Source organism: Limanda limanda, chromosome 19 (genome assembly GCF_963576545.1).
Source record: "Limanda limanda chromosome 19, fLimLim1.1, whole genome shotgun sequence".
Classification (NCBI taxonomy): Eukaryota; Metazoa; Chordata; class Actinopteri; order Pleuronectiformes; family Pleuronectidae; genus Limanda; species Limanda limanda.
The window spans coordinates 7,002,875-7,029,537 of NC_083654.1; the positions used below are offsets into that span (position 1 = coordinate 7,002,875).

The following is a 26,663-nucleotide window of genomic DNA, read 5'->3' on the forward strand; positions in this document are numbered from 1 at the left end:
AGCAACACTATGAGCATTTTACTGAGCAACAGCGCCCTCTGCAGTCACACATGGTGATTCATTCTGTTGGGTGGTTTTCATTTTAAGAACAAGCTTTCTTGCTTTTATTCCCTGATCTACAGCTCAACATTCCTCTTGAACTTGTAGGCGATTTTAAGTGTAACTGAGAGGGGGTGGGGGGTGCTGCATGTGGAAATGGAGAGCGACTAGAGACACCGAAATCGTCAGGCACTCTGCCGTGGAGGGCTCTTAAAAAGTGAAGGAGTTGTCATTAGTGTGGTGGAGGACCATAGTGGCTCCAGCTCAGTTACATCCAAGCAAAATGTTAGTTAGATGGCTAATGTTAGTAATCGTTCAAATCTGTTGTAATTACCATTTATATTGTTACATTGAATGTCCTAAAAATGAAGAGCGACATACTGCCAACCACACGAATAATGTCCTTTAACCAGGAGTGTGGGGGGGCAAAGCAGGTAGGAGGCAGGATAAAAACATATAGATCCCACGGTGTGGGACAACACATGGCGTTAGCTCATATCGCCAAAACCCTTTGAGACATGTCGTCTTTCCAAGTTGACATATTTGACAGTGTGTCTTCTACATGAATGGCACGTGTTTTTCAACCCTGAGATATGTTTATTAGAAAACAAGCAAAAACGTACATCCTCAAAGCAAAACAATAATTAGTGATGAAAACATTACATTGCTATGATTAAATAATAAAAATATAGAAAACTGCTCATAGTGCAGCTTGTGATGAGCGGCCACAAGTAGACATGGTTATATATAGCAAGAGTTCACAGGCAAAAACAAAGGTTAAGAGACGCTTGATTTTCTATGTATTATTTCTTTTTTAATGCTAATTTTTTGTTGCTTTTAGCTCAATATGAATCACTTTGAATTACCTTGTTGTAACGTGCAATAAAAACAATTTTGCCTTGGTGGTGTAGTACGATAATAAATGAAAGAAAACTATGTATATATATATAAAAAGGTACCCACAAAAAGACAGGAACTAGAGAGGCGTAACAATAAAGGCGGTTGTTGGGGAGCGGGTCGTCCACAGAGCAGAGTGTCGGTGGTTCGATTCCCTCTTCATCCAAGTCTGCATTCGGAAATAAACAAGACACTGAACTCCAGCTTGCCTCGAACAGCTGTGTACAATGTATTAATAGTGTGTAATAAAAATAAATGCTGTGTATAGAAGTGCTGCATGAATATGTGTGAATGGGTCGATGCAGCTTGTACTGTAAATCACTGGGTGGACGACAAGACTATAAAAGTGCTACATAAATACAAAAAACCATTTACCATTACAAGGCATCGCAGTCAGAGTTTCATTAGTAAATGGAAAAGTATGAGTTCATTAAGTAAATGTGCATTCGGTAACAAATGAACACACTTTATATCACAGTCCTGAGTTTTACAACATTGACGTCATTATATTATTTCATTGCATGATTTGTGGATTCAGGGGAAGATGACTTTCTCTGGCATTATTATTTTCATTATCATTGTCACCATTATTATTGCACAACAAATTAATAATAAAAAATAAATAATATACAAATAAATAGCCTCTAATGGTACATCCTGTTCTCCTGTCTCCGGACGTACTAGTCATTATCGCCACAAGGGGGCAGCAAAAGCTAACTTTATAGAAGACTGCTTAACAAACCCCTGAAGAAATACAGTATACTGTACATTCCAGTAACGTGCTTCTGTCTGGGTCCAAACAGAGGCACCTCAACAAACAACTGATGACACGTGAGATCAGGAGATATTGACTATGACAAAGTATTAAATCATTAATGGTGGCATTCATCTGATGTTCTAAACAAGATTAATAGTTAAAACTGCTCCGATAGGTTTAATACTTTCATACGAGTTGTTGAGGTTTACTCCCGGTCATGGGCACATTCTGTGAAGAGGCTGTGGAATAAGCCGCAGGCGGCCTGTGTGCACTCGGCTGCTCTGTACAGTGCCACTGCTGGAAGGTGTAAAGTAGGGCAGGAGGACACAGGAGAAACAGACAGAAGTTATAACTGGAAAAGACAGAGGCAGGCAGATACTGTAGCATCGTACCGAGCAAAATGCAACCACAGTTTATACAGAGAAAAGGAAGATGCTGTACGTACAGTATCTCATAATAATGGAGGGACTGTGGGTGTGTGTGTGTGTGTGTGTGCGTGTGGTAAAGACCAGTATCCACAGGTCTGGCATTCGCTCCGAGGCCCCAACTGTCATGTAATAAATAAGGAACCAACATCTCTCTTTACTTCCGTCATGGCGTTCGAATGCAGAGTGGCGCAACAATGGTCAGTTCCACACAGATTATCAATTGGATTCGAAAATATGAAAAATAAAACAAAATCGAATCAGACACGTGCATGTGACCCATCATGACCTCATGGAGTGACAGACACTGAGGTGCACAGGAGCTGATTCTTATTTCTTTAAGAAAATTTAGAGGAATTATTACACTTTGTACCAAAAACATCAGGTCTAAGTGTTTTCTGCAGAATCCTTCTTCTCGTCTTGTTCAGTGTTCAGACCATCATGTGACACTAAGACTCATTAAAAAACCAGACCTCAGGAGTTATTTGAGGGTTAGCGCCTCATTCTCACCTCCTCCAACAGTCTGGGACAAAATGCATGTCTCAATAAAGAAGTAATTTACAACAACTTATGATAAAGAGATGATGAAATGTGTGGTGGAACAGTGTTTGTATTCAAATTAATCTACTGGATGCAAATGTGAGTAGTGATCATAAAAGGTGGAAAACAATCTGCAGGGCAAACAAGGTCACAACGCGGGAAACGTTCTTTTCAGTTAGATTATTTCAACAGCTGAAGGCAGCTCCTATCACACAAAAGTTCCCCTAAATTGTTTTGCAAATTCCCCTCTTCACTCCCTCCCCTGGTAGAACCAACGACTCGGCCAAAACGGATCAACTATTAACCGTTAACACCTTATCAGCCTGACTGTGTGTGTGTGTGTGTGTGTGTGATACACAATCAACCGTGGTTTCCCTCCACTGGCTTCCCCTCCGGCCTCTCACTCATTCACACACACACACAATCAACATTCTCTTTTTTCCCTCCTCCGTCTCCCGCTCACACACCTAACACACATACACACTCCTCCTCACATACCTCATATCAGCACAGCCATTGTCGTTAGCAGTTGCAATGTAAATCAGCCCGGGTGCCGTTGCTGCTGGTTACAACACCGCTCCACACAATCTGCACTGCAACAAATGTGCTGACCAACTGTGCCGAGCAGCAGTTGTGTGTGCATTGTAATAAGTCTCTCTGTGTGTGTGTGTGTGTGTGTGTGTGTGTGTCTGAGACTGAAGAATGAAGGATTCTGTGTAAGTTAAATTACCCTAAAGTACTTTTTGCATTGGAAGTTGGATTAAGGGCAAGAGAACGTGTTGTCATTCATTTCAATTCTGTCTAAAATCACCAGATTGACAACAAACGTCTGCAGATGAAGTGAAAACCAACACTTAAAGTATGGATAACAACTTCCTTGTGAGTGTTTCGGCTCGTGGCCTCACATCACATTGTATGTATGAGCGTGTGAGGTTAAGGATTCCGTGGCAGTTAAATAAACCGATGCCACTTTGTGCCTTTTTTTGGAAGTTGCTCGTTGACAACATGTTGTCATTCATTTCACACGATAGGAAAAGAACGTCTGCAGACAAGGTCGAAACCAACACGTATATCCCAACCTCCTACAGGCCACATCAACAATTGCACTGCATAAATGTTCTTCCCATGGCTAATAATGGTCATGCTGTACATAAGTCAATTAGTATCTATCGTTTAAATTTCACATGTCATTTTTACGACTGATCATAGTTTTTAAGCTGTTCCCTGATTTTGTTTTCATGCTTACACACAAACGCACAATTCACACACAAATTCCTTGTATGTGTACACCTTGGCAGTAAACCCTGATTCTAATTCTTAAAGTATGAATAACGTTTCAGGTTGTGGCCTAAAATCAGGATCATCTGCAGTATCGATGTTCTATATATATAAGTGCAGGAGAACGTTTGATCTGTTCAGACCTGCACTCTCTCCGTTAACATTAGAAGCAGGTGAAGTTGTGCAAGAATCTCCACAGTGTAAAGCACAATGTGTGCAGCTCAGCAGAACGCCTGCATTTGAACCAGTTCAAAAACCCTCTTCGCATCGTGATCGGTGATGAATAATAATATCGCATTTGGGGGAATCTAGGGACGAATGATCGCATCGGAGAACAACAGGTGGATCTGTGCAAGAGGACAACTATTGACTCATCACCTGCACTGGGGCTTTCTCACTGACTGCACATCCATACACATTCAAACTACCAGTACCAGCCCAAAAACAGCAGAGTGCAGGAGTATGCTTGTTGAAGATTGAATAAAGCACATTACATAACTGTGTCTCAGGCTGGGATCAAATATCACACATGTTGTAAGTCTGCTAACAGTCCGCTGGGTACGGCTGCCTAGCATGTTGTAGAACACGGCTTCTTCATATAACAGGACTCTTTGTTAGAAACGGGGGGGATGTGTGTGCACGGCAGCTGTTATTGGTCTACATGCTGGGTTGCATAACAGACTTAAAGCATGAGTGAACCATGTGCAGTTAGAGGACACACACACACACGCGCACACACACACACACCTGTAAAAAGTCACAATTACGCTGAAGTAGCCACAGTTAAATTTAGAACAAGTTTGGAGAGAGCAGCTACACTTTCAGTCGCTGTGCAGGATGGGGGTTTTGAGCAGGCAGTTCGGAGCATCTACAGAAACAAATATAAACTTGTATCTTTTGTCAAGTCGGTTAAATTTAGGATTACTCATCATTTAGATTTAGAGCTTCTACATTCATGGAAGCGTGGGATGTTTATCATCCCTGAAGAGGTAAGAGGACCAGTATGGCAGTTTCAGTACAAGTGGTGTTGTGTTGCTTTTCACTGCTGGAAAAAAACACAGTGGACAGTGATGAGACTGCTTCAAATACCAAATGATAATGTCTGGAAAAAGTTATTTAACAAATTTGTAATAGTAGTTTTCCAAAGGTGAATTCTAATGTCGTGGCACACCGTCAAGTCAGTCAAGACTGATTAAAAAAAATATACAAATTAAAATGACTGTATATGAATATGAATGTTTTCCTCTGCGTTTGTTTGTCTGTCTGTTAGTTTGATACAGGATTGATTAGGAAGGAAGGATGTGGTTGATCTCACTGATTTTGTCTCGCAAGAACTTGCGTTAGCCGCAACTACTGCAGCAGTATCTGCAGCAGTAACTAGGATATCAGGATGTTTATGCTGACAACATGGTGTAAATGATGCTTTTTCAAGTCCAATTTGAATGTCGGGGCTTGCGTACACTTGAATGACCCAACAGGAGCAGCATGGAGGTATTTCATTTGTTTTCTTTCTGTTGTTATTTTACGTTTGAAAAATCATTTACTTCAGTTGTGCCGGATTTGGCTGCGACGCCGTTTACCCCTGAAAGTCCAAAATTGTTGAGTGGACGTAAACACCTCACCCACTCCTCCACCGGCATAGAGGTGAGTAGATAATAATTAAACCCAAACCTTTAGCGATTAACTGTCATGATATTCTGTCCTTTGGAGGTTAGAAACCCAGGAGAAACACACAGTCTGCTGATTTCCACTGCGGCAGCGACAGAGTTAAGCGCTGCAGTAGAGGCGGGTCCCTGCCCTGCCCACTCACAGCGTGTTTGCATATCGGGCGGGAAGCTGTGGCTCTTTGTTGCTGCTGAACCAAGCAAAACCCCTCCCACAAAACACCGCACTGGCGGGAAAAGGCCGGCAGCAGCGCTCAAGTCACCGACAATGGAGAAACCCAGACAGACACACACACACACACCCCCTCTTTGTTTCATATATAGTACACTGCAGAGAGTATATTGTTCCATGTGCACACGCATGCAGTAAATATTAGAACACACACACACACTGCTTTGTTGTTCCTATATGAGCTGGCACACCCACTTCCTGCCTGAGAGCAAAGGTGAAAACAAGCGAACACACACAGATAAATGAGAAAAGAGAAATGGACAGGAGGACGAGGGAGAAGATTTAGAATTAGATGAAGGCAGCTGACACACACACACACACACACAAACACACAGGAGTGAGACAATGACATTTATGTAGCCCACCAGACACAACACGTCAAGGCTAAGCAGCTTTGTCTAAAATAAGCACATTACTTACAATACGTGATAAGAGAGCGGTGTGTGTGTGTGTGTGTGTGTGTGTGCGTGTGTGTGTGTGGCTGCCCGAAGTGTTGCCCTGGGAAAGAAGTTCACTGGGTGCTGGAAAAACAGGAAGGCACGTCATGCTCTGGATTGGAGAGGGTAGAAGAAGAAGAAGGAGGTAAAAAAGTACTTTGTGGCCCCAGCATTACATAACCAGACAGGAAATATGCAGCAGAGAGAGAGAGAGAGAGAGAGAGAGAGAGAGAAAGAGAGAGAGAGAGAGAGTATAGGAAGCCATGCATACACTGCATCTATGACACTTTCCTTAAAGGCTTTTCACATCTAATCACATCTCGTCTCTCTCCTCGTCCTTCAGTCACTTTTTCGTTTATGGCAGGCACCACCGGAGCCAGACGGCGTGACAAAAAGAGAGAGAGGGAGCAGCATGAACTCATCGAACCTAGTTCATCCCTATAGACAGACACACACATCAATAAATGATGGTCTGCAACTTGGCTCCTGATGCATACATCACATCGCATTGAAACGTTATAAAATGGGCTGGATTAGGCTGAAACACACTCATTCCTCGTCCTGCAGCTCTGGCTGTGTGCGTGTGCGTGTGCGTGTGTGTGCATGTGTGCCTGCTTTTATTAAGTCCATAATGCAGACGAGTGCAAGCGCACACAGCTGTTACATTTGTGCTCAGAGAACCACAAACATACAGAAGCGCAAGAGATGATGGAGCGGTTGTGGCGCATGTATATGTGTGTTTCAGATGATCTAATGTCAACTATGCAAAATGTACACACTCAAGTGCACACACAAACAAACAATGCTCTCCTGTGTGATTGAGTCACACCTGACAGGGTTGTGTTTGTGGTGACGCGACACACAAGTTCAGAATCGTCTCTGTCCTCTTCCTGACAGACGGCTAAACCATGACCCTGACCAGCGGAAGCTCACATTCACGTACGCATCAGTGTTTGAACGGCTCTGAATGAGACACTAATGTCAAAGGTCACAAATAGGAGCACTCAGTTCACTCTATGCTCAAGATAAAAGCTAAATCACACTCAGGCACACAACAGCTGGCAGCCGCAACTTTGACCTTTTGCCACATTCCTGACAGCGACAAACAAAAAAAGTCGGATTCTTAAGCGAGACCTTCAAGTTTCACATACTTATGGTCGGAGATTATAAACCTGTGTGGCGTCTACGACCTCGCCACTGCCAAATATTTATCCCTCGAGTTTTATCTATTAACTTCCACATGAGCAAAGGAGACGGTTCTCGTAAAAGAAGCTTCTTCTCTCGTAGTCAAGTCAACAGCGTCTCTCCGGAGTACAGATGTCGCCCCGTCTGATTAGCTGCTTGCATGTCTGCGTGTGTGTGTGTAGGTGCGTGTGAGTGTGGTGTTTGTCTCGCCATGGCCAGATGGCAGAGAATGTTTAGTCAAATGGGATTAGAGATTAGGATTTAGTGGACTTCAAATTACCTAGACGCACAGTCACTGGATGACACACTCCTAAAAGCAGAGCTGAGAGGTGGAGGTGTCTCGCCAGTTCAACAATGCAAACTCAGCCTGTTTAGAGTCGGACACACAAAGTGAGACAACGAGTACACACAAGGGTTCGACTGGTTTAAAGCTTACATTTTTTTGTTTTGCTTTTGTGACAAAATAAACTTACGAGCACTAGAAATCACTAATTAACTTGATGTTTGTAATTTGTTTCATTTAATTGTTTTTATTAAATTTGCTCTTTTATTGGGGGTTGTGTGTGGGACTGTTGTTTGCCACTTTCCAGGATTACCAACTCTACCTTTAATAGATGTAACAGTAAAACTAGAGATTCAAATAATGATCATTTCACTTCATAACTAGTTAATTTGCAGTCAAACTTGCAGCCACATTACTACTATTATTAACATGTATGAAACTTTTTTCTTGTTAAAGGACGTAAAAGAGAGTCATTAAAAAACTAAAAAATACCATCGGGTAGCGGTAAAAAACATTAGGATCCTCCAACAACAGACTTTTATCCCAGAGATGTGACCTTTATCACTCCCCCCCCCCAGCCAAACACACCAAAGACTGTCACACACACACTTTCAGTGACTGCGGAGTGCACATACCATACACACCAAGGGCTGTGACTTACATTCACACACCTCAAGGACTGTGATAACTACAACCCCCACACACACACATCTTGTTCTGCGCTATTTGTAAATACAGTTTCTGCACTATAAATACTCTAATCTACTCTTACTCTATCTTCTTTATATAGCTATTTGCTGATGCTGTTACTTTAGTCGTTTTCACCGTATATTTCTATCCATATAAAGATAGATCTTGGAGAGAGAAGCCTCTTACAATTTTATGGTGACACTAAAGGCCTTGAATCTCAACGTGCAGTGAAGCCAGCAGCAGAGGCCAAAGCACCATGGCAAACAGGCCAGATCCAGACAACAAGGATCTATAGGCTGCAGCATGTGTTACATAAGTCCGCCTGCGGTTCCCCCCACTGTGGGCCTCACGTATTGGACAGGGTGTGCTCTGTGAACATATACAGCTACCGAGCCGCTGCAGGACTGGAGTGACAGAAAGAGGGAGAGACAGAAACGGAGCGCTGAGACTGGGTGAATTATTGTGCAGCACACACACACACACACAAAAAAACACACACATACACACAAACACAAAGCAGCAGTCATCAAGTGAAATACGCTAGAAAGGACTATACATTTAAGGACTTTCTTACACTTTCTTTGTGTGTTTGTCTCCCATTTCAAAGCTGCTTTGGTGTGTTGATTGTTTGTGCTGACTGTCTGCGGCTGATGAGTTCACTCAATGCGTATGTGTGTGTGTGTGTGTGTGTGTGTGTGTGTGTTCGGAGATGATCCAAAGCATCGCAGCGCGTAATTCACTAATTAGCCTTGTGACCGGAGATGCTGCCCTACTTCTCCACTTCTGCGAGTGCGTCTCTGCCCGGTTCAAGGGGCCGAGGCCTTATGTCATTGCATTGCACAAGCTTCCTCGAAATGTGGAGTGATTCAGCAGTGCCTGGAGGTGCCGGGCAAAGACTCGCCGAGGCACCTGAGATAAGAACATACCAGGAATACAATGTGAGGCACGGATCAGATGACTTGTGATTCCCCCCTAACACCCCATCCCACCCTACCCCTAGATCACTTTCATTGTTTCAGCTGTTGTATTTACAGAGACGATGAAGAGGAGGGGCAGAAAATATCACCGGAGGGAAAGAAAAAGATTGCGATTAGTAAGTTAAGAAATATTCAAGAGAGGGAAAGAAAAACAGCTAGAGAAAGGGTTATCAGTGTGACTCCTATACTGTATGGTAAGTCCCCAGTAAGCTTGAGGCCTGACCCAGTTTGGAGGGAGTGAATGTGGGACACACACACACACACACACACACACACACACACACGCCTACACACACGCACAGACACACACACACAGCTATTATATGGCTGGAAATACTTTGAGTCATGTGGCTGAGGTCAAACACCGGGACCCTGTGATCTAAACCCGTACTGAAAGATTGCGTCTCGGACTCTGACTGGAAACTAAAGAAAGAGATGATGGAGCGTCGGACAGCAATGCAAAAACAACTCTGTCCTGACTCTCTTGAGAGCAGGAGAGGGCGAGAAGAGAAGGTGTCAGGTAAGGAGAGGGAAACTCAGCATCTGGAGCGACGCCAGGTATTGGGTAAGCGGTTTTACAGTCTGCTGGCACACCTTGGGTTTGAAAGGGGTACAACATGATGTTGCATAAACAAAGAGCTGCAATCACCGCTGGGGGAAAAAACACGCGCTCTCCTCACAGCGGGAGTCGGCAGGTGTCAGAGGAGGAATGAGCACAGGCAATTAGCACAGGCGTCCAGTCTTTATCAAACAAAGAAAATAAACCTGTTTGATGACAGTAAAACAAATTGGCAGCAGGTAAACGGAGCACAATACTCGTACTGTCAGAACCTGCCAATGAGATGAACAGAAAACACGTTCTGATGTCATGGGAAAACACTCACACCCAACTTTCTTTTTTCACAAATAATCAATGATTGGTTGAGATCTTTCAAGAGCTTTTGATTGATTTATTTAAAAAGATATGGATGAAGTTTAAAGTGCAGGGTGACTTAAGTTGAACTTGAGGCAAAGAGACAAAGTTCCTGCCATGGAGGATTCATTCAGTCCCAACCGTGTGAAAGGTCATGCTCTCAGTTTAAGGCATATTCAGCAAAAATAGAAAAATAAACTTTCTAATAATCTAAAGCAAGAAATTAAAACTTTCCTTTTTGTCTGTGCATGCAAGTAACATCTTATTTATCCAAAATGAAGACTTGTCCCGACCTTCAAAAAAGAACCTCTGTACGGATCCAGACTCATGAACGAGTACAAGTGAGAAAAGAAAAGTCTCTTGTTATCCACACTCAGCGAGGATCCGTGTTATGAGTTTTCAGGGCTGGAAGAGCTTTTCATCCTTTTGAAATTGAACAGCTTCGACAAATTATGATTCGCAGGAATTAATGGAACTCAGTGGGAGGCGAGACGGTATCCCAAGGAGAGACGATCCCAGAAGAATCCCAGTGAAAGAATTTAAAGACGAGAAGGAAAATTCCAGTCGTGAGAGCAGACCCGCGGTGGGAGCCTCAATAAACATGTGTGTGGTCCGGAGTCAGCTCAGTTGCTAAAGTGTCACCGGTACTTCCTGGTGTGTCGTCCTGGCATCTCGGGAGGACTCCTGGGAAGTTTCTGTGCAGCCCGGGGCGATGGCGTCCTCCAGGAGAGTCTCCGCTGCAGACACAGGAGCGTCAGCTGGACCCTGAGATCCACAGGCTGGATCCGTCTTCCTCTTCTTCTTCACATGATGGTGATGCTTCTTGGACTTCAGGTGAGCTGCAGGTGAAGAAAATAAAAAACAGAGGACACTGGTTAGATGTAGGAAATCTGTGAGACCGTGGATTATGTAGCAAAAGTATAAAAAACGATCTCAAGTCATTTAGTCATGTCTGGTTCGTGTGTGATGTGGGGGGACGACCTCACCTGTCCACTCGAGGTCACCGATAATCACTTTGTCACACAAGTCACACGTGTGGAGGCTCCGTTTGTTTTTCTGCCCTGCCTCCTGCACTCTGATTGGTGGAATTGTCGGCTCCTCACCCTGATTGGTTGAAACAAAGAGTTTTAGCTTGGTAGAGGCTAAATGAAATGTTCAGTTGTATCAAAAAAAAATCACTCTTTTCTTCACTCATTCATGAATACAATTCTCGACGTCGCAACGGCAGGTGTGCTGAAGGCGTCCCACACGTTTCAAGGTCAATTTCCACAAAAATTCAAGGATGCTATTTGGCTAAGTTTGAGACATGGATCCACTTTTTTCTCTTCATTGAGAACTTGAGCATGAAAGGATGAGTGGGGGCAGACATGCAGCAAAGGCCCCGAAGCGTTTGCCCCTGCTGGACGAGTCAAGTGTTCGTATATGGATCATGGTTTATTAATGCTACAAGAAAAACTTTCATCATGAGAACTCGTGAGCTTTATAGAAGATAATAAACAATAAACATAATGAGGCTCGAACATGGTTTTCCAGGAAAAGAAAATTGCAGTTTTATCCAAGTGAATATACCTTCAGTAAGGATCGGTGCATTGATTCACGTACTCACAGACACTCGACCCGGACTTTTCTAATATCAGAGCCATTTCTGATGCCGGTATCTACTCTACTAAGCAAGTTCTGTAAACAGACACTAGCTTATCTTTTCCTATGTTATTTTTCAGTCCTGTGTGAACTGACATTCAAAGAAATGCTCTGATCAACGATCAGCAACAGGTTGGCCTGAACCAACTGCGCAATTCGTCCCATAATGTATTTTATTACTCGTTTGTGTCAGTTACTCAATTGATATGAGCTCCTCAAATATACCCCCCGACTGAGGAGACTGTCTGAGGACACATTTATTTTTATAAAGAGGATAAGTGAGGACGTTAAACCATGGCTAATTTAATAAGGAGGTGCATTTGCTCTATTTCACTTGCTCCACTGCTCAGGTGCCTCGGGGCGTGAATATGTGAACACCTCAACTCAGCTGTCCTGTGGTACAGTGGCAGTCTCTTTTTCTCCATTACACAGCAGAGCAAAACATTATATTGTACAAGTTGAGCGATGGAGAATTATTCATGTGTTGAAGAGCTGAGAGACGCTCAGAGACGCACATTCAGAGAGCGACACAAAACCGCTGAACTATCATTAGAGAACTTCAACTTCTATTTTTGCAGATAATACTGAATATGCCTTAATTTTTGCTCTCAAGCTCCCAAACATTCAAGGATTTCAAGAATGTGTAGGAGACTTGGGAATATAACACCACAGTAAATTAGTAATTCATTATAAAATGTGCTCATGCCATGGTAGTACTTTTGTACTGTTTTTTCCACTCATCATATGTAATGTTGGGGGAAAAATGTACTGTTTTGCACCGAGGCAAACAGGGAGTGATTCTGGACACAGCACTGGTTTTATCAATTGTATGACATGGAGCAGGAGATGAAAAGGAAAGAGACATAAAAGGCAACGTGAAGCAAAATTAGGTTGAAGGCGAAAGCAAAAGTTGTAAACTAGAATTACCAGCCTGCCTTGGTCAGCAAAGGAACAGGAGACATGCATGTTCTGTTGCTGAGTTACGACCAGAAAACGGTTTTAACTGAACATTATGATGCAACAGTGAAGTTGACCTTTGACCTTTTGGAAATAACACGTCTTTACTAAATCAGTTTATACTGTTTGACATTTTTATGAAAATCAGTCAAGATTAGCACATTAACTATTGAGTTAAAGCCATAAACATGGTTTTGTGAGGTCAGGGTGACCTTTGACCGCACAAATCTAATCAGTTCATCCCTGAGTCCAAGTGAACATTTCTTTCAAATTTGTGTTTTCCTCGAGGCGTTCCCGAGACATCACGTTCAAAGTATGAATGGGAAGGACAGAGAGGGAACACAAAATGAAATTATGCAATTTAAGAAGAAAAAGAAGAAAAAAAAGGGAGGGAAAAAGAAAAACAATGAGGGAGCATGAAGTAAACAGGGATAGGAAAAATAAGTAGTGGTGAATAAGCTACACCTGGATAAAAGAAGCAGAGGAATAAAGTAAGGACCATTGGCAAAGCAAAAAGAGAAAGAAATGGACAGATTGGGAAATGAGAGAGGGAAAAAAATGAGTGTAAATATAAAAAGGTGACCATAGAAAAGAGGGAAAATAATGAAGAATAAAGGAAAGAATAAGGAAAGGAGCAAGGAACGTAGCAGGAAATAAAGCAAATAAAGAAAGGGGTCTAATTAGGATGTGGGACGAAGGGACAATATGTTGGAGAAAAAAAAGAAAGCAAAATGGAAAGAAGTAATTAAAAAGGGAGGGGCGGTGCCGGAGAGGGAGAAGGAACAAAAGAGAGAGAGAAAGGGAAGAAGAAGCTGCTGATTTAGAACACCGAGGCCCCACCTTACTGAGACTGTCCAGTATCTGCAGTGCAGGGTTCAGCACCGTCTCCTCCCACCTCGACACGTCCGTCACATCCAGGCCATACACTGGTGGCACGTTGTCTCCCGGACCTACACACACACACACACACACACACACACACACATACACACACACACACACACACAGGTCAGACCCACACACAGAGAGACAGCACACACAATTTGTACAAGGGCAACACAGGCTGCCAGTAAATATAATGGATATTTTGTTTTAGTGTTTCCACATTCATTTTTATTGGGCATGTGGAGAAGCCACTGACAACACTATCTCACTGCAGCTCTGACATTGTGTTAGTGACTTTATATCTTTACACTGTATTAAAATGAAAGTTCTCATAGAAAACCAATGTACTGGCAACATTTGACATCCAAATAGTCAGAAACACTGCACCATGCAGCACATCAAAAAGGTTGACGCTGATATAAATCTACTGGTTTGCAAATTATGTAGCTGATTTTTTTTATATCTAATTAGAAACAAACCAGTGAGCGAGTGTAGCTCAGAAACACTGAGGTCGACTTCAGGATGAAACCAATGCAAACTGGAAAATTTACAGTAGCAGTGATGTGATGCTGGAGCTGCACCCTGAAGCTCTGTCAACCTGCTGACTCACACTGGCTCGATAATGTGTCTCTCTCCCTCCTCCCTCCCTCTCTCCTGTGCACCATCTCTCTCTCTTTCTCTGTCTCTCTCTCTTGCCATCAGTCGCCCTTTGGCTTTCACTCACTCTACCATTCTCCCTCTCCCCCCTTCTCCGACTGTTCCACCCCCGTGTTTTCTATTTTACATCAGTCAGCAGTCTCCAGGCCTCAGCACTAAACTGCAGGACCCATCCCTGCCCTGCTGGTCTGTCTCTCTGTGTCTCTGTCTGTCTCTCTCTCTGTCTGTCTGCATTGAGAGTCCCTGTCCTGGATTGACTGGGGACACACCGATGATGTGTGCCACGTGTAGAGAAGCTGCAGCTGTATGTAAACCAAGTCAGATTTTTTGCATAAATATCTAATTTGTAATGCACCTACAGTTAATTAATTATTATATCCAGATAAAAATGTGAACAGGAAAAAAGGGCTGGGCAATAAAACAATTTCAATAAATATCGCTATATATTTCATAACCTTTTTTCCAAGTAACGTCTCTTTCTCAGAATAAGAACAAATATTAAATCAGCTGGTTGCCTGGATATGAGACAGTCAAAAATTCAGTAGAGCTGAGTTGTAAGACAAGAGTTAATGCCCTAAAATTTCCTTCAAAAGCAATCTGTCTAATGATCAGAAATGTCAGTGTGTAATCGTTCATATCTTGAGAATCGTTATCAGCTTCACACTTGGCATGTGATTTTTTTAATGTCCAAGAAAGTGTCAAATTAAGTCAGATTTGGTAATGCCAAATAAGTAAACAGGCAAACAGCAATCTGAAGCAGTGGACTGGCTTGGACTCATCAACATAAGAGATGTGGTCCCTTATGACAATGGGTGCTCTCACTACAAAGACAACGACTGATTCTACAGTTCAGGGTTCTGCGCACAAGTCGAGCTTCACTGAACTTTGTGCAGCGGCGGCACAGAAGCTCCAGGGTTCTGTGGACTGAGTCCTTTATTTGCTCAAACCCTGCAGGTCACTTTTGGGGTTTCAGAAAGAAAGCTGCAACCAGCATCACCACAGGCCAAACAAGCAGCTTATTCCAAACAGATTACGACAGCCATTGCACTACTATAACAAGAGTTCAAATCAATATAACGTTGCGCATTGCACAGGCACAGTGAGAGGTATATAACACATGTGATTTTTAATATAAGAATTCATATTTTCCACATCTGGTTTGTGAAATGTCATGGAGACCACACAAAAGCACTTTGAACCACAATCATCTCTTTTGTTTCTTTCTCTCAGGAGCAATAATCTGCCTTTCAACGGTTTTACACTGAATGACGGAATATTAATCGTGATCATTATTCTCAAATTCATTGTTGATCATCTCGTCAGGTAGAAAAAATAAAAAGAGTTACATCGTGCAGTAGAGGGAGTAGTTCTTCATCAAGTAAGAAGAGTTTTTAGTGAATGACTAGACGAGTCATGTGACATCACATGAGGCGATTCACCATATTTCCCACTGCTCCTTCTGCAGCCACAAACCTGCCTGAGGCCCAGAGCCATCTGCAGTGCCGCTCCTTGTGACCTATAAATGTGGATAATCAGCGGAGTTCCCCTGTAACATGCTGATCTTAGAAAGGATAACGATGTTCGCCATGCTGATCTAATGTTCCAGCATGCCGAAGTCAGGGTTGTCAGTCTGACTTTAAAATGGGTCCTAAGGAGGATTGGTGTCATAAGATGTGTATCATAAGATGTAACTCTGATCCATCTAATTCAAGCTATTTGGACATTTCATGAAAAAAAATTAAGAAATAAAAGCTGATCTCATGGTGGCGCTAGATCAAGAGAGAGGATGATCACCGAAACCATAAGGATATATTGATTAGGAGCCGTGAATCCACACTGCCATCCATAGAGCTGTGCCACTGTCATAACTAAAAATTCAAACTGAGACACAAACCTGGCTCCAGCTGCCTTCAGGTGCAGTTTTTTCCTTTTTGCATTTATTATCTGTGTGTTAAGCACATACACTCAGGTAAATGAATCCCATTAACCTGCAGGCACGGTTAGCCAACTCAATTATGACTTAATCCCTTTCCACAGCCAGACAGAGCTTTGGAGTGGAGGGCAGCAGACAACCTTTCGACTGGAGTCACTCACTCTACTGGGACTCCATCATTACTGAGGAGTACAACGTGCTAACTGTGTAACTACACCGCTCACAGTATTGCCTCCATCAGAGGAATGTGTGTGTGTGTGTGTGTGAGAGCGAACAATGAGCGTCTTCACACAGGCATGCACAAGAACTATAAAGTTAAATTCAGTGCTCAGTGTGAACCACATTTTTACCCTGGTCTAAATTTATCCTCCATTGGTTTTAATTCCCCAATGAGCCACATTTTTAGCATGTGATGTATTTCATCCATTTCACGCCGAGTCTCGCCATGCTTAACTGAATAACTGACAAAGGGTGTAAAAGCTAAATAAACACTAGAATGTGACCAGTAGAGTGCATACAGCTAAACAGTAGATAGCAGCTCCCTAAATATGCCTTATTCTTCCAAAATTCTCAAAAATGTGAATAGCCGCCCCGTCTCGAAATGCTCTGGATCCGCCCTTTTAATCTAATCTGCTCCGACAGTTACCGTGCTCTTACTCACCCCATACTGGTAATTTCCAGCAAGTTTCAATAAAATCAGTTCTGTAGTATTTTGTGTAATCCAGCAAACACCCACAAACAGCAAAGAAAACACAACCTCCTTTAAAGAGGGAATAAAGATCCTTGATCACAGTGTCTCAGTTCTCCTGCACCAGCATCTAGTGGCTTCCCAGTGTGAGTGTTGCCTGTGGATACTCCTAATCCCCAACCTCAGTCCTTCACGTGTGTTTACCCAATCATACAGTGGGTCGGTTTCTTTAAAAACACCAGTGACTGTTAATCAAAGCCTCCGGTTTCACTAGTGCGGTTACTGTTTATGTGCACCTATGTGTGTGTGTGTGTGTGTGTGTGTGTGTGTGTGTGTGTGTGTGTGTGTGTGTGTGTGTGTGTGTGTGTGTGTGTGTGTGTGTGTGTGTGTGTGTGTGTGTGTGTGTGTGTGTGTGTGAAAGAGAGGAAGTCTTTTGTGTTTGTGGTACAATAGTGAGCAGGTGGTGGCGGTGGCGACCATCACCTGGCATACCTCAACCAGATGCAGAGCTGGAGCTCATCTGTGCCCTCGTGTCGCCACTATCTCTCTCTCTCTCTCTCTCCTTACTCTCTTCTTTTATCTCACTTGACTCCGCCACCACCCCTCCCACAAGTCCCGACGGGAATCACCGGCCTCCCACTGGGCAGAGTGGAGTGGCGGTAAATAAAAGGAACCTACTGTATGGTGGGTTGCCAGATGCTATATGGAACCGTCCGCCCCCCTCCACCAGTCATGATCGGGATCTGGTGAAATTTAACTCTGCTAATCCGCTCTGCAGTGAATGAGGGTTGATAAGAAATGCTGCAGGGACAAAGAGCAGGGTGGTCCGTCCACACGCACACGCTTACACACACACTCACACAATTGCCTTTGGCCTTGCCAAGAAGGAAAAGCATCTCCTGTCGTTGGGCAGCTGCTTGTCAATGGTTGTGTGTGTGTGTGTGTGTTGAAACAGTAGTCCACCTGTTGCAACAAATGGACCAGTAGTCACACACTGCCTCATGTTGGCTGAGTGAGGATATATAGGCTCGTGTGCGCTCTGCTATAAAAACCCAACAACCAGAGGCTCCCCTCCTTCCAGCTGTGCATCCTACACTGTTGTCTCAATACTGGAGCACGACAGCTGCCTCCGTTCACACAACGGCCTCCTTCCCCTTTCCTGTAGTTCCTCTTCCACTTTTTACTCCCTCATGTCTTTCATTATCTCATGTTCATGTTTAATGTGTCTAGAGCAGGTTAGGTATCATGGAGCAAGCCTATTTTTGAAGATGTGGCCAGATATTAGAAAATTAGGCAGAATTTTAAACGTTTTCTCGGTTCCATATGTCCATATCAACCATCTATGAGATAACCCATATAATACGAGGCAAGTTTTGAGTGGTCTCCTGCTGTCCAAAGCTCCTACTTCATAGGACCGATTCCATGGTGTTCCACTTCCCGCTGGGGTCTAAGCGCCAGTGTCTTCTCCCCTGTTCACTACAAATTTAATTTAATTCTAATTCTTTCAAGTCTAATTCTCTGTATGCCTCCTGAATCACATGTATTTCCTGCTTTATCTAGGCTCCCTCGCTCATTCTCTCTCAATCACCTGTGAGCTTTTTAAAATCGATTAGTACATCTTTGCAATTCATTGCCGCAAAACAGCTTTTCTGTTTTACGAATAAATCAAAGTTGTCTTTTGGTCTGGAAAAGGCTAAGTGGTGACAAGTTACAAAGTTCCCTTGAACTAGGAACATCGCGGCTACATTTAACCTCAATAGCTCAATTTTCTTCTAGAGTGGCAGCAAGACCCCGACTGATTCGTCTATAATCAAGTTAGCGGACAAAGGTATCACATCAAGGTTTATCTGTAAACTCTATCAACCTTAATAGTGTTTTTCTCTCCTGTTGAAGATTGTAGCACTTCCATGAGAGCTACCGGACAATTGAACCAACACAAACAGCATGTAACCATTACATAGACAACTCTTTGAAAACATTTGCTTATGTTGCATGCTTAGGTAAAAGGTGATTTTGTGTTTGTTAGTGAATGACTTTGTATCCTGTGGTGTTTTGATGAGCTGCTATGGTGATATGAGAGCAATGGAGAACCAAGCATGTCGTGGTTACATATCCCTGCAACAACCCGGCTATTTTTATTCAGGATTTATGGGGTTTCCTGCTGCAGGGAAGGACTGTCTTCTCTTTCCTCAACACACCAACACTCATTGTCAGCTGACAAAACTTTTTATGCAATACTGTGGATTTCTCACCTTCTGCAGGCCTCTCTTGTCTCTCCCCTCCTACCGGAGGTGACAGCGAGGTCACTGCAGTCACAACAACACTCGCTGCACTATCTCCGCTGGATGAGGTGGTATTAGTCTGTGCATGTGTGTCCGGTGAGAGTGCACGTGCTAGAAGACCAGGTCGGAAACTCGCCCCCCCCACCTGTTGGCTCGGCTGGGATGGTTTACCTGCGCTCTCTATCCACCCAGCGATCCATGCGTCGTTCCTCTTTCCCTCCATCTAGTCTGATGGAGACTCAGGGTATCAGGCTGCCATCGGCCACATGTCTCACACATGAATCCCCCCCCCGCTGTCTACCAATTACCCTTTCGCTACAGGAAACAACAACAGCCTCTGTCTACAACCTACACACCGAAAATGTTAAGTTTCGATAAAGATGTAGATCGGCGAGATACTTGTTTTTGTGGAATTGGCCATTCAAAGCTAGGGTTGGAAATCCTGGAAAAGCCAGAAAACTATGAAAAAGTGCAAGCCATACAACTCGCTTGCTAGCTTCTGACTATCGTCGCTGCTTCACTGGTGTATGTCTCTCCAGCTGACGACGGCCATGTGCAGTGAGAGGGCAGGGTGCGAGAAGGTCGGCAGGACGGTTAGTGGTACAACTCCTAACATTTCATTCTGATATTAAATTAAAATATCGGTCGGGTTTATTACAGTCCTGTGAGGGCCACAAACACCAGCTTTTTTCTTGTTCTTTTCTTTTCTTCCATTTATTTATGGCTATTGGGACGTGGAGAGATTTAAAAAAAAAAAAGTGTTTCAGAAACAAATTACCACCTTTATATGACACTTCATTTTAAATCTTCCACCCTAACAAGTTCCAGCAAACACTATTTTGCAGGTCACCATGACGGCATCCTGAGCTAAATGTTTCCCGAGACAACTGCGATTGGTTGAAGAAACATAAACAAGCCAGTGCAGTCAGACCATTCTCCAGTGCTGACACAGCACTTTGGCAATGCAAGACTACCCTCCATCCATCCGTCCTTTACTCACTCACTCCAGGGACTAAACAACAACTACACCCCGGTTACCTAACACTCACGAGGCCTCAGTCGCACCACATGAGTATCCTGCTTACAGGTAGAGTGTGTGGGCTTGTCTGCCACTCTTTTGGGACTTAATTACTATTTATTTTTTAAATAAATTAAACTCTGAAGGCTCTGATGTAGTTTGCGTAATATGTGGCACTTATTAATATGAATGTAACCTCAAATTAACATTTTCTTTAGGAGTAATTAAATCCACTAATTAAACACGCAGACTATAAGCATACACCCACATACAGATGCACTTAAAGCAAAGACCACTTAAGCTCGATTTAATTTGAGCTGCTTGACCTGGTGTTACAATCCCCAGAGCGGCCAGAGTCGAGACCATCAAGGACCACGTGACCTGCTGAGGAGTATTTAAGACACTGAAATCCCACCTGCTCGCTCACCATCACCGTCTCAAAGTGTGAAATGAAAATGGGCTTAAACCATGGCGCATGTGACGTTGTCTCTTTCAGTATATTCAAGTATATGAACTGTCATTTTATCGCTTCTCATTGGGTTTTTAAGACCATCCGTCTTTCCCTTTGACCCACTGGTCTCTGGATGCTCGGTTTGGTCCCGGCAGCCCTCGGTGACCTTGTTGCCTAAGTTTGGGTGGTCGGAGCAAATTCCCGGCAGCTATGTAATGCTTCAAGAGATTAGCCTGCTCAGCTGAGGCCTGCTGGCATCTGTGTGAGTGAGTGTGTGTGTGTGTGTGTGGCTCGGATGAAACAAAAAAAAAGAGGTCAGCAGTCACAGGGAGAGGGGACGGAGAACAGAGGCGATGCTGGGACGAAAGGGGCTAATGGGGTTAAAGAGTAGATGGGATGTTTCGGGACAAAAGTGAATATTTCGAAGCACTGACAATGACAAAGCACCTAAAAATGGGTGCTTACATACAAGGGCACAATCCTGGTGATGTTTTCTCTGACCTTTTGAGAACCAGGGTCCACCAATGTGATATCCTCGTATTTCAGTCCAATTAGAAGATTGATCATAGGATTTGCTCACTACCTGGATGTGTTGTGGGAAACAGACTGACGTTTAATACAGTATCCATGACATTTTTGATCTATCCACTAGGCAACATTATGGCATCTAAAGTAAAATGCCTTCAAACCTATGGATCTACAACTTCAACTTGACATTTTTCTATCTCGTCACTGGCACCTAGAGTAACACATCGATGCATTAAAAACAAAAAAAATGGAGCTCCTTGTTTACAAATGCCAGAATCCGCCTCTAAGACCCAGGAGACTCCGGCAGATTCTGCAAACACAACATAAATGACAGGGGACACTTTAAGGGGAGTTGGAGTGTGTCTTGAGGAGTGTCCTTACAGACTTCAAGAGGTGGGAGGTGTAATGTTGCAGACTGCTGTCAGTCATCTTACAGAGTTAAGGAACACTTAAAAACCTAAAGTAAACATAGAAAGTGGTCTCCTGGAAATCCATGTAGCTTCTGCAGTGAACTCTACAGCAGGAGCTACATGAGCAAAACGTTCCGTTATATAGTGCAGTAATCGCTCTAAACCTGCCTGTATGTAATGGGCTGTCTGTTTGGCCTGTGGTAAAGCTGGTTGCAGCTTTCTTTCTCAAACTGTAAAAATGATGAACTGCAGCAAGAAAAGAGCGACTGCTGGCCTCAGTCCACAGAACCTGAATCTGCTCCACCACTGCTGCACAAAGAGCACTGGTTGCTGATTGGTTACATAATTTTTGATATTGAACATATAGTGTTTCCAAATTGCACCAATTTTGACACTGCACTTCCTTGGGCCCTTAAAAGTACACATTTCAAGAGTGTAGCTGATAAGATGACCAGTGGTTAAGAAATGTGTTCAACATGGAGACAGAGACAGAGGTATCTGGAATTAGTAGATAGATAAATAGTCAGGAAATAGGGAAATTATGAAACTAAGAACCTCTAAGACCTACACAGTTTGGAGGTCCTGCACAAAAAGACATTCAAAGTATGTTAGCTGACTATTGAGAATTGTCAGCACCAAATGTTGTAACTGTTAACAACCAACAGATATTTTACAAAAAGTTTATTTCTAACTTTTAACACTGACACCTGCATAGCCAGACCTATTTTGGCAGAAACCTCTCCCGCAAATTCTTCTGAACCTAAACTTTCTGAGCTGACATGAGAGCAGAGAATCCATGTGAGTTTAAATGGGCTGTTCTAAAGGAAACATACACAGCCTGAAACATAGGCACAATGGCTCAGACAACTCCAGACAGATTACTGCATATATTGAAGAGCAGTAACACACACACACACACATGTGATGAAGACCATATGGTGCGTGCAGCATGCAGGCAGGCAGTCAGAAAGAGGGGTATTGAGGTTTAGGGCCTGGCGTGGCCTAAGCCACTTGGGCCTAACAGGATTAGGAGGCTGGGTTACTGCAGGGCATGTTGCTGGTGGGACCAAGAGGCCAGGTTTCCATTTGAGACAGAGAAACACACAGAGCCTTTATATACATTTTAAAACAGGACTGACTTCCTCGGGTTTGCGACGAGGGTGGGAAATCCCCTCCTGCCAAACACAGGCTGATCTTGGCTGTGCTGGCTGCATTTATCCATTCTGCTGTGCCAGACACAGAAGCAGATTTTCTATACATTAGGTGGCACATGGGACTCTGTGCTGGGAAAGAGGGTCGGCTGCAGGCGTTTGTCAGGGATGGTCTTGAAACCTTATTCTCCTAGTTAAAATGTAACATCGACTCAAGAGGGCTGCATTTAATCTAATCTGATTTTGTGCCTGTAAAAAAAAAATCCAATGTCCACAAGTGAAATATGTAATGCTTTCAAATTTCTTACATGGCCAAATTGATTTAAGGCATAAAGAGGCCGTTAATGTTCTGAGCATAATACATTTTTAGCAAAGTGAGAAAGAAAAAAAAAAGAGCTTTAAACAATAAACAGTTTGAATATTGAAAATTTGAATTTAAAATCACGGCAAGAAATGATTGTTTAGAAAGTGACAAGGCCCCCACTAATGTTCACATGCACGCACACCGGAAAAAAAACCTGTATCCTGTAGCGCAGTCGAGTGTCTCGGAGGTTTATTGGTAAAGCTAATGGAGTGCATGAATCACATCTTGTTAAAGAGAGTGCTGATTGCTAAGGAACTGTAGAACACACACACACACGCGCACGCGCACACACACACGTTACTCACGTTGAAGAAAGCGGTTTCGGACCCATTTATTCTGTTTGCGGGCGTAACGCTTCGTAGCGATCTTCACAGCTTCTACACCTGGACACAGTTTGAAAGAGGATGTTATAGATGAAAAGAAGAAATAACTTTTTAATGCATTCTTTTGGTTGGTCGGTCATCCGGTTGACCAACCAGTGAATCTTAATCCATCACTGTGACAATGATCAGGTATTTTTCTGACCTTTGACTCGTAGTGCGTCTCTCTCTTGCTGGGTGCTGCTTTCTGGAGCGGTCAGGTAGGCATGAAACTCCTTAAAACCGATGGACTGGAAAATCCCAAGTTGATAGCTCTGGCTGGAGAAAAGGAAAGGAGGGGAGAGGAGAGCAGAGGAGAGAATGAAACAAAACATTATCCATTAATACAAAAAGTTTCCATCTGCAATTTGACATCTCTAGATACCCAGTGGTGACTCATGCCACCTTCTCCTGCTCCTCCTCATCTCTTGTTCTGTCCCTGAACAAAGAATATCAGGCTGAGCAGATGTGAGGCCCTCGCAGGGACAAAGTGAGAGAATGACATGAGAAAAAAAACAGACTGGCACTGGCAGAGGCACTCACAGGTGACGGAAGTGACAGTTTGGGGCAGAAGCTCGCTTACCTCTGCACATGTAGACAGAACATTTCCATCAATATCAGAACACTGCTTCTATTTGAGACCGAGTGTTTACTCATAGCTCATCTGTCTGCATATGTGTTGAGGTCAATTACTTGAATATTTTCTGAATCTGAAAGCTTTCTTTAGTTTAGAAAAAACTAATTTTTTTTTTATCTTCATTGTTGAAAATAATAAAAAAGGACCAAACACTGTAATAAAGATACTTACTATACTTAGTGTGTTCGGCCCAATACTTGTAACAAAAACAAGAAGAGGAAATAACAAAAATAAATCTGGCTAGACGGGCAGAGACAGAAATTTGAGAATAGCAGCAGAGCACAGGAAATGTAGAGTCAATGGAGGGAGGAAAAGAAAGACAGAAGAGAGGGGAGGGTGGGAGAGATCTGACCTTGATGTCTGGCCACAGCAGCCAGCCGGGGATGGAGACATGAGGGTAAAGGAGAGAGGGACAGAGAGAGAGAGTGAGTGAGAGATAGAGTGAGAGTGGGGGGGTAAAGTGCTTGGGTGATCAGATTGCTGAGAGGGCAATAGTGGCAGAGATGGAGGGGGGGCAGAAGGAAGGAGGAGGAGGAGGAGCAGGCTGGTTGATGAGGTGGGATGGGGTGATGGGGTGATGAAAGTAAGGAGGGACTAAAGAAGGGAACTGGCAGCTTCCTGGGCAGCGTTCCACCAATGCATCAATGCACTGCAGCCACACCCCAACAAACACACACACACACACACACAATATCAATATCTACTGCCACACACACAGCCGCATGTTCCATCTGTTGCAGCTATTAGTGAAGCTTGTGTATGTGTATAATTATTATAGGTCGTAATAGTTCTACTGTAAAATTATGCATATATGTTACACGCCCAGAAAATAGAAAAAAATCTTTCCAAAATAAAGCATCTTTTGCCTGATTTACCTTGTGTATTGCACCATATGGTGAGTGGGCAGCTCCTGTAGCTAAATCTAGCAAATGTCCAGGAGGAGATAATGAGGAGACTGTCAGAGAAAGTGCTTGTTGCTAGAAAGTAAAAATAAAGCTTGCTGAATCAGTTGGTGTGTGTCTCTGAGTGGAAATGTCAATCACGACATGTAGTGCTTGAACGTGACAGAGCAAAACGTAAATACACACAAACAAATGTTCTGTTGGATCAGGTCAAACATCACAATGTGTGCGTTTTTCTCCACAAATTATAAAAATGCTGTACAAGTGAAAGTTGTTCAGACATTAGTTATGATTTTTACCACGTGTATTTCACAATTCATCTATGAATACAGATCCTTGTATCGCTTCAAGTATAAGTTCTTGACTTAATGTTAATGATGTTATGACAGAAATGTTACATAAGAAATATGTGACCGTTGTTTAACGAGACGCTTGACTGACTTAACTGTGGTAAGATTGTCTCCCTATATTGTAAACAATTTATTCGAGTACAATGCCATTAGAAATTCCAGTAGATTCCACATCGGATGTTTTAACAAGGAAAAATGAAGCCTTACATGAGGCCACTTGAGTTCAACCTGTAGCCTTGATATGGACCTGATATGATATGACCTCAGTCCTTATTTACTGAGCATTAATCTGATCTGTCATTCATAGCCAGTCACAGCTAACAGCAAAGTTAGGTGTCTCAGGTTTCTTGTTTCTTGTTTCCTCTTGGCGGCCATGCTGGAGGCACTGTTGTGGTTTTGGCAGAAGAATGACAATAAATCCAGGTTCAGTCTCGGAAACCTTCCAGACAGGACAGAATTCATCTATGGCAGCAGCAAGGTCGCACACGCACAACGTCGTTTCAGAGGGACAGGTACAAACTTTAGACCAAAGAGTGAAAGAGTTCTCATGTGAGAGAGTAAACTACATTGCATGTCACAATGGCAGGTATGTCCATAACGGCAGCTGAAAATATGAGGTCTGCATAAGTGGTAAAAACTTTATTGACGATAGCATATAGATGGTATAAAAAGGGATGCACAAAGTAAACCAATGCAGTAACGCTGCAAATCCCACATTTTTTATGAGAAGTGTAAAAAACGTTCTGGTTTATAATTTAACTGTTGCAGGACAAATTAGATTATGGGATGCTGCCAAAGTCTACCCAATAACAAATGGGAAACACTGCTTTGACGTGTTGAGATAGGGCATTAGCCTTGGGCTGAGGTATGCTCTCAGATACATAGGGAACCAGGGACCCAACAAAACAGTTCCATTCATAGAACAGGAAACAGTGGATCTATACAAATAAAAGAGTGACGTAGCATCGGGAATCTAATCATCATGTGCTTATTATTAAGGAAATGTCAGACACAAGTTGGTTATTGCCAGTGGGACAAAATGTCAGTCTCGAGTACATAGCCTCAATCAGATGTGGGATAATTTTTTTAAAGCTAAGTCTTACTTCTTTCTATTCACATCCCAAGTCCTGTCT

At 43.1% G+C, this 26,663-nt stretch overlaps 1 protein-coding gene across 1 annotated transcript in view; it reads right to left on the bottom strand.

Annotated features, from left to right (window-relative positions):
• Positions 1-10,357: 10,357 nt before the first annotated feature.
• The window catches only part of trit1 (tRNA isopentenyltransferase 1), a 36,950-nt gene continuing 20,644 nt past the window's right edge, over positions 10,358-26,663 (bottom strand). Inside the window, exons 7-11 of the mRNA XM_061093109.1 lie at positions 23,808-23,920; positions 23,588-23,665; positions 13,756-13,865; positions 11,304-11,421; positions 10,358-11,156 (exon numbers count right to left, since the gene is read on the bottom strand). Coding sequence (XP_060949092.1) covers positions 10,948-11,156; positions 11,304-11,421; positions 13,756-13,865; positions 23,588-23,665; positions 23,808-23,920 — 628 coding nt within the window. The 3' untranslated portion in view covers positions 10,358-10,947. The remainder of the gene's footprint in view (positions 11,157-11,303; positions 11,422-13,755; positions 13,866-23,587; positions 23,666-23,807; positions 23,921-26,663) is intronic.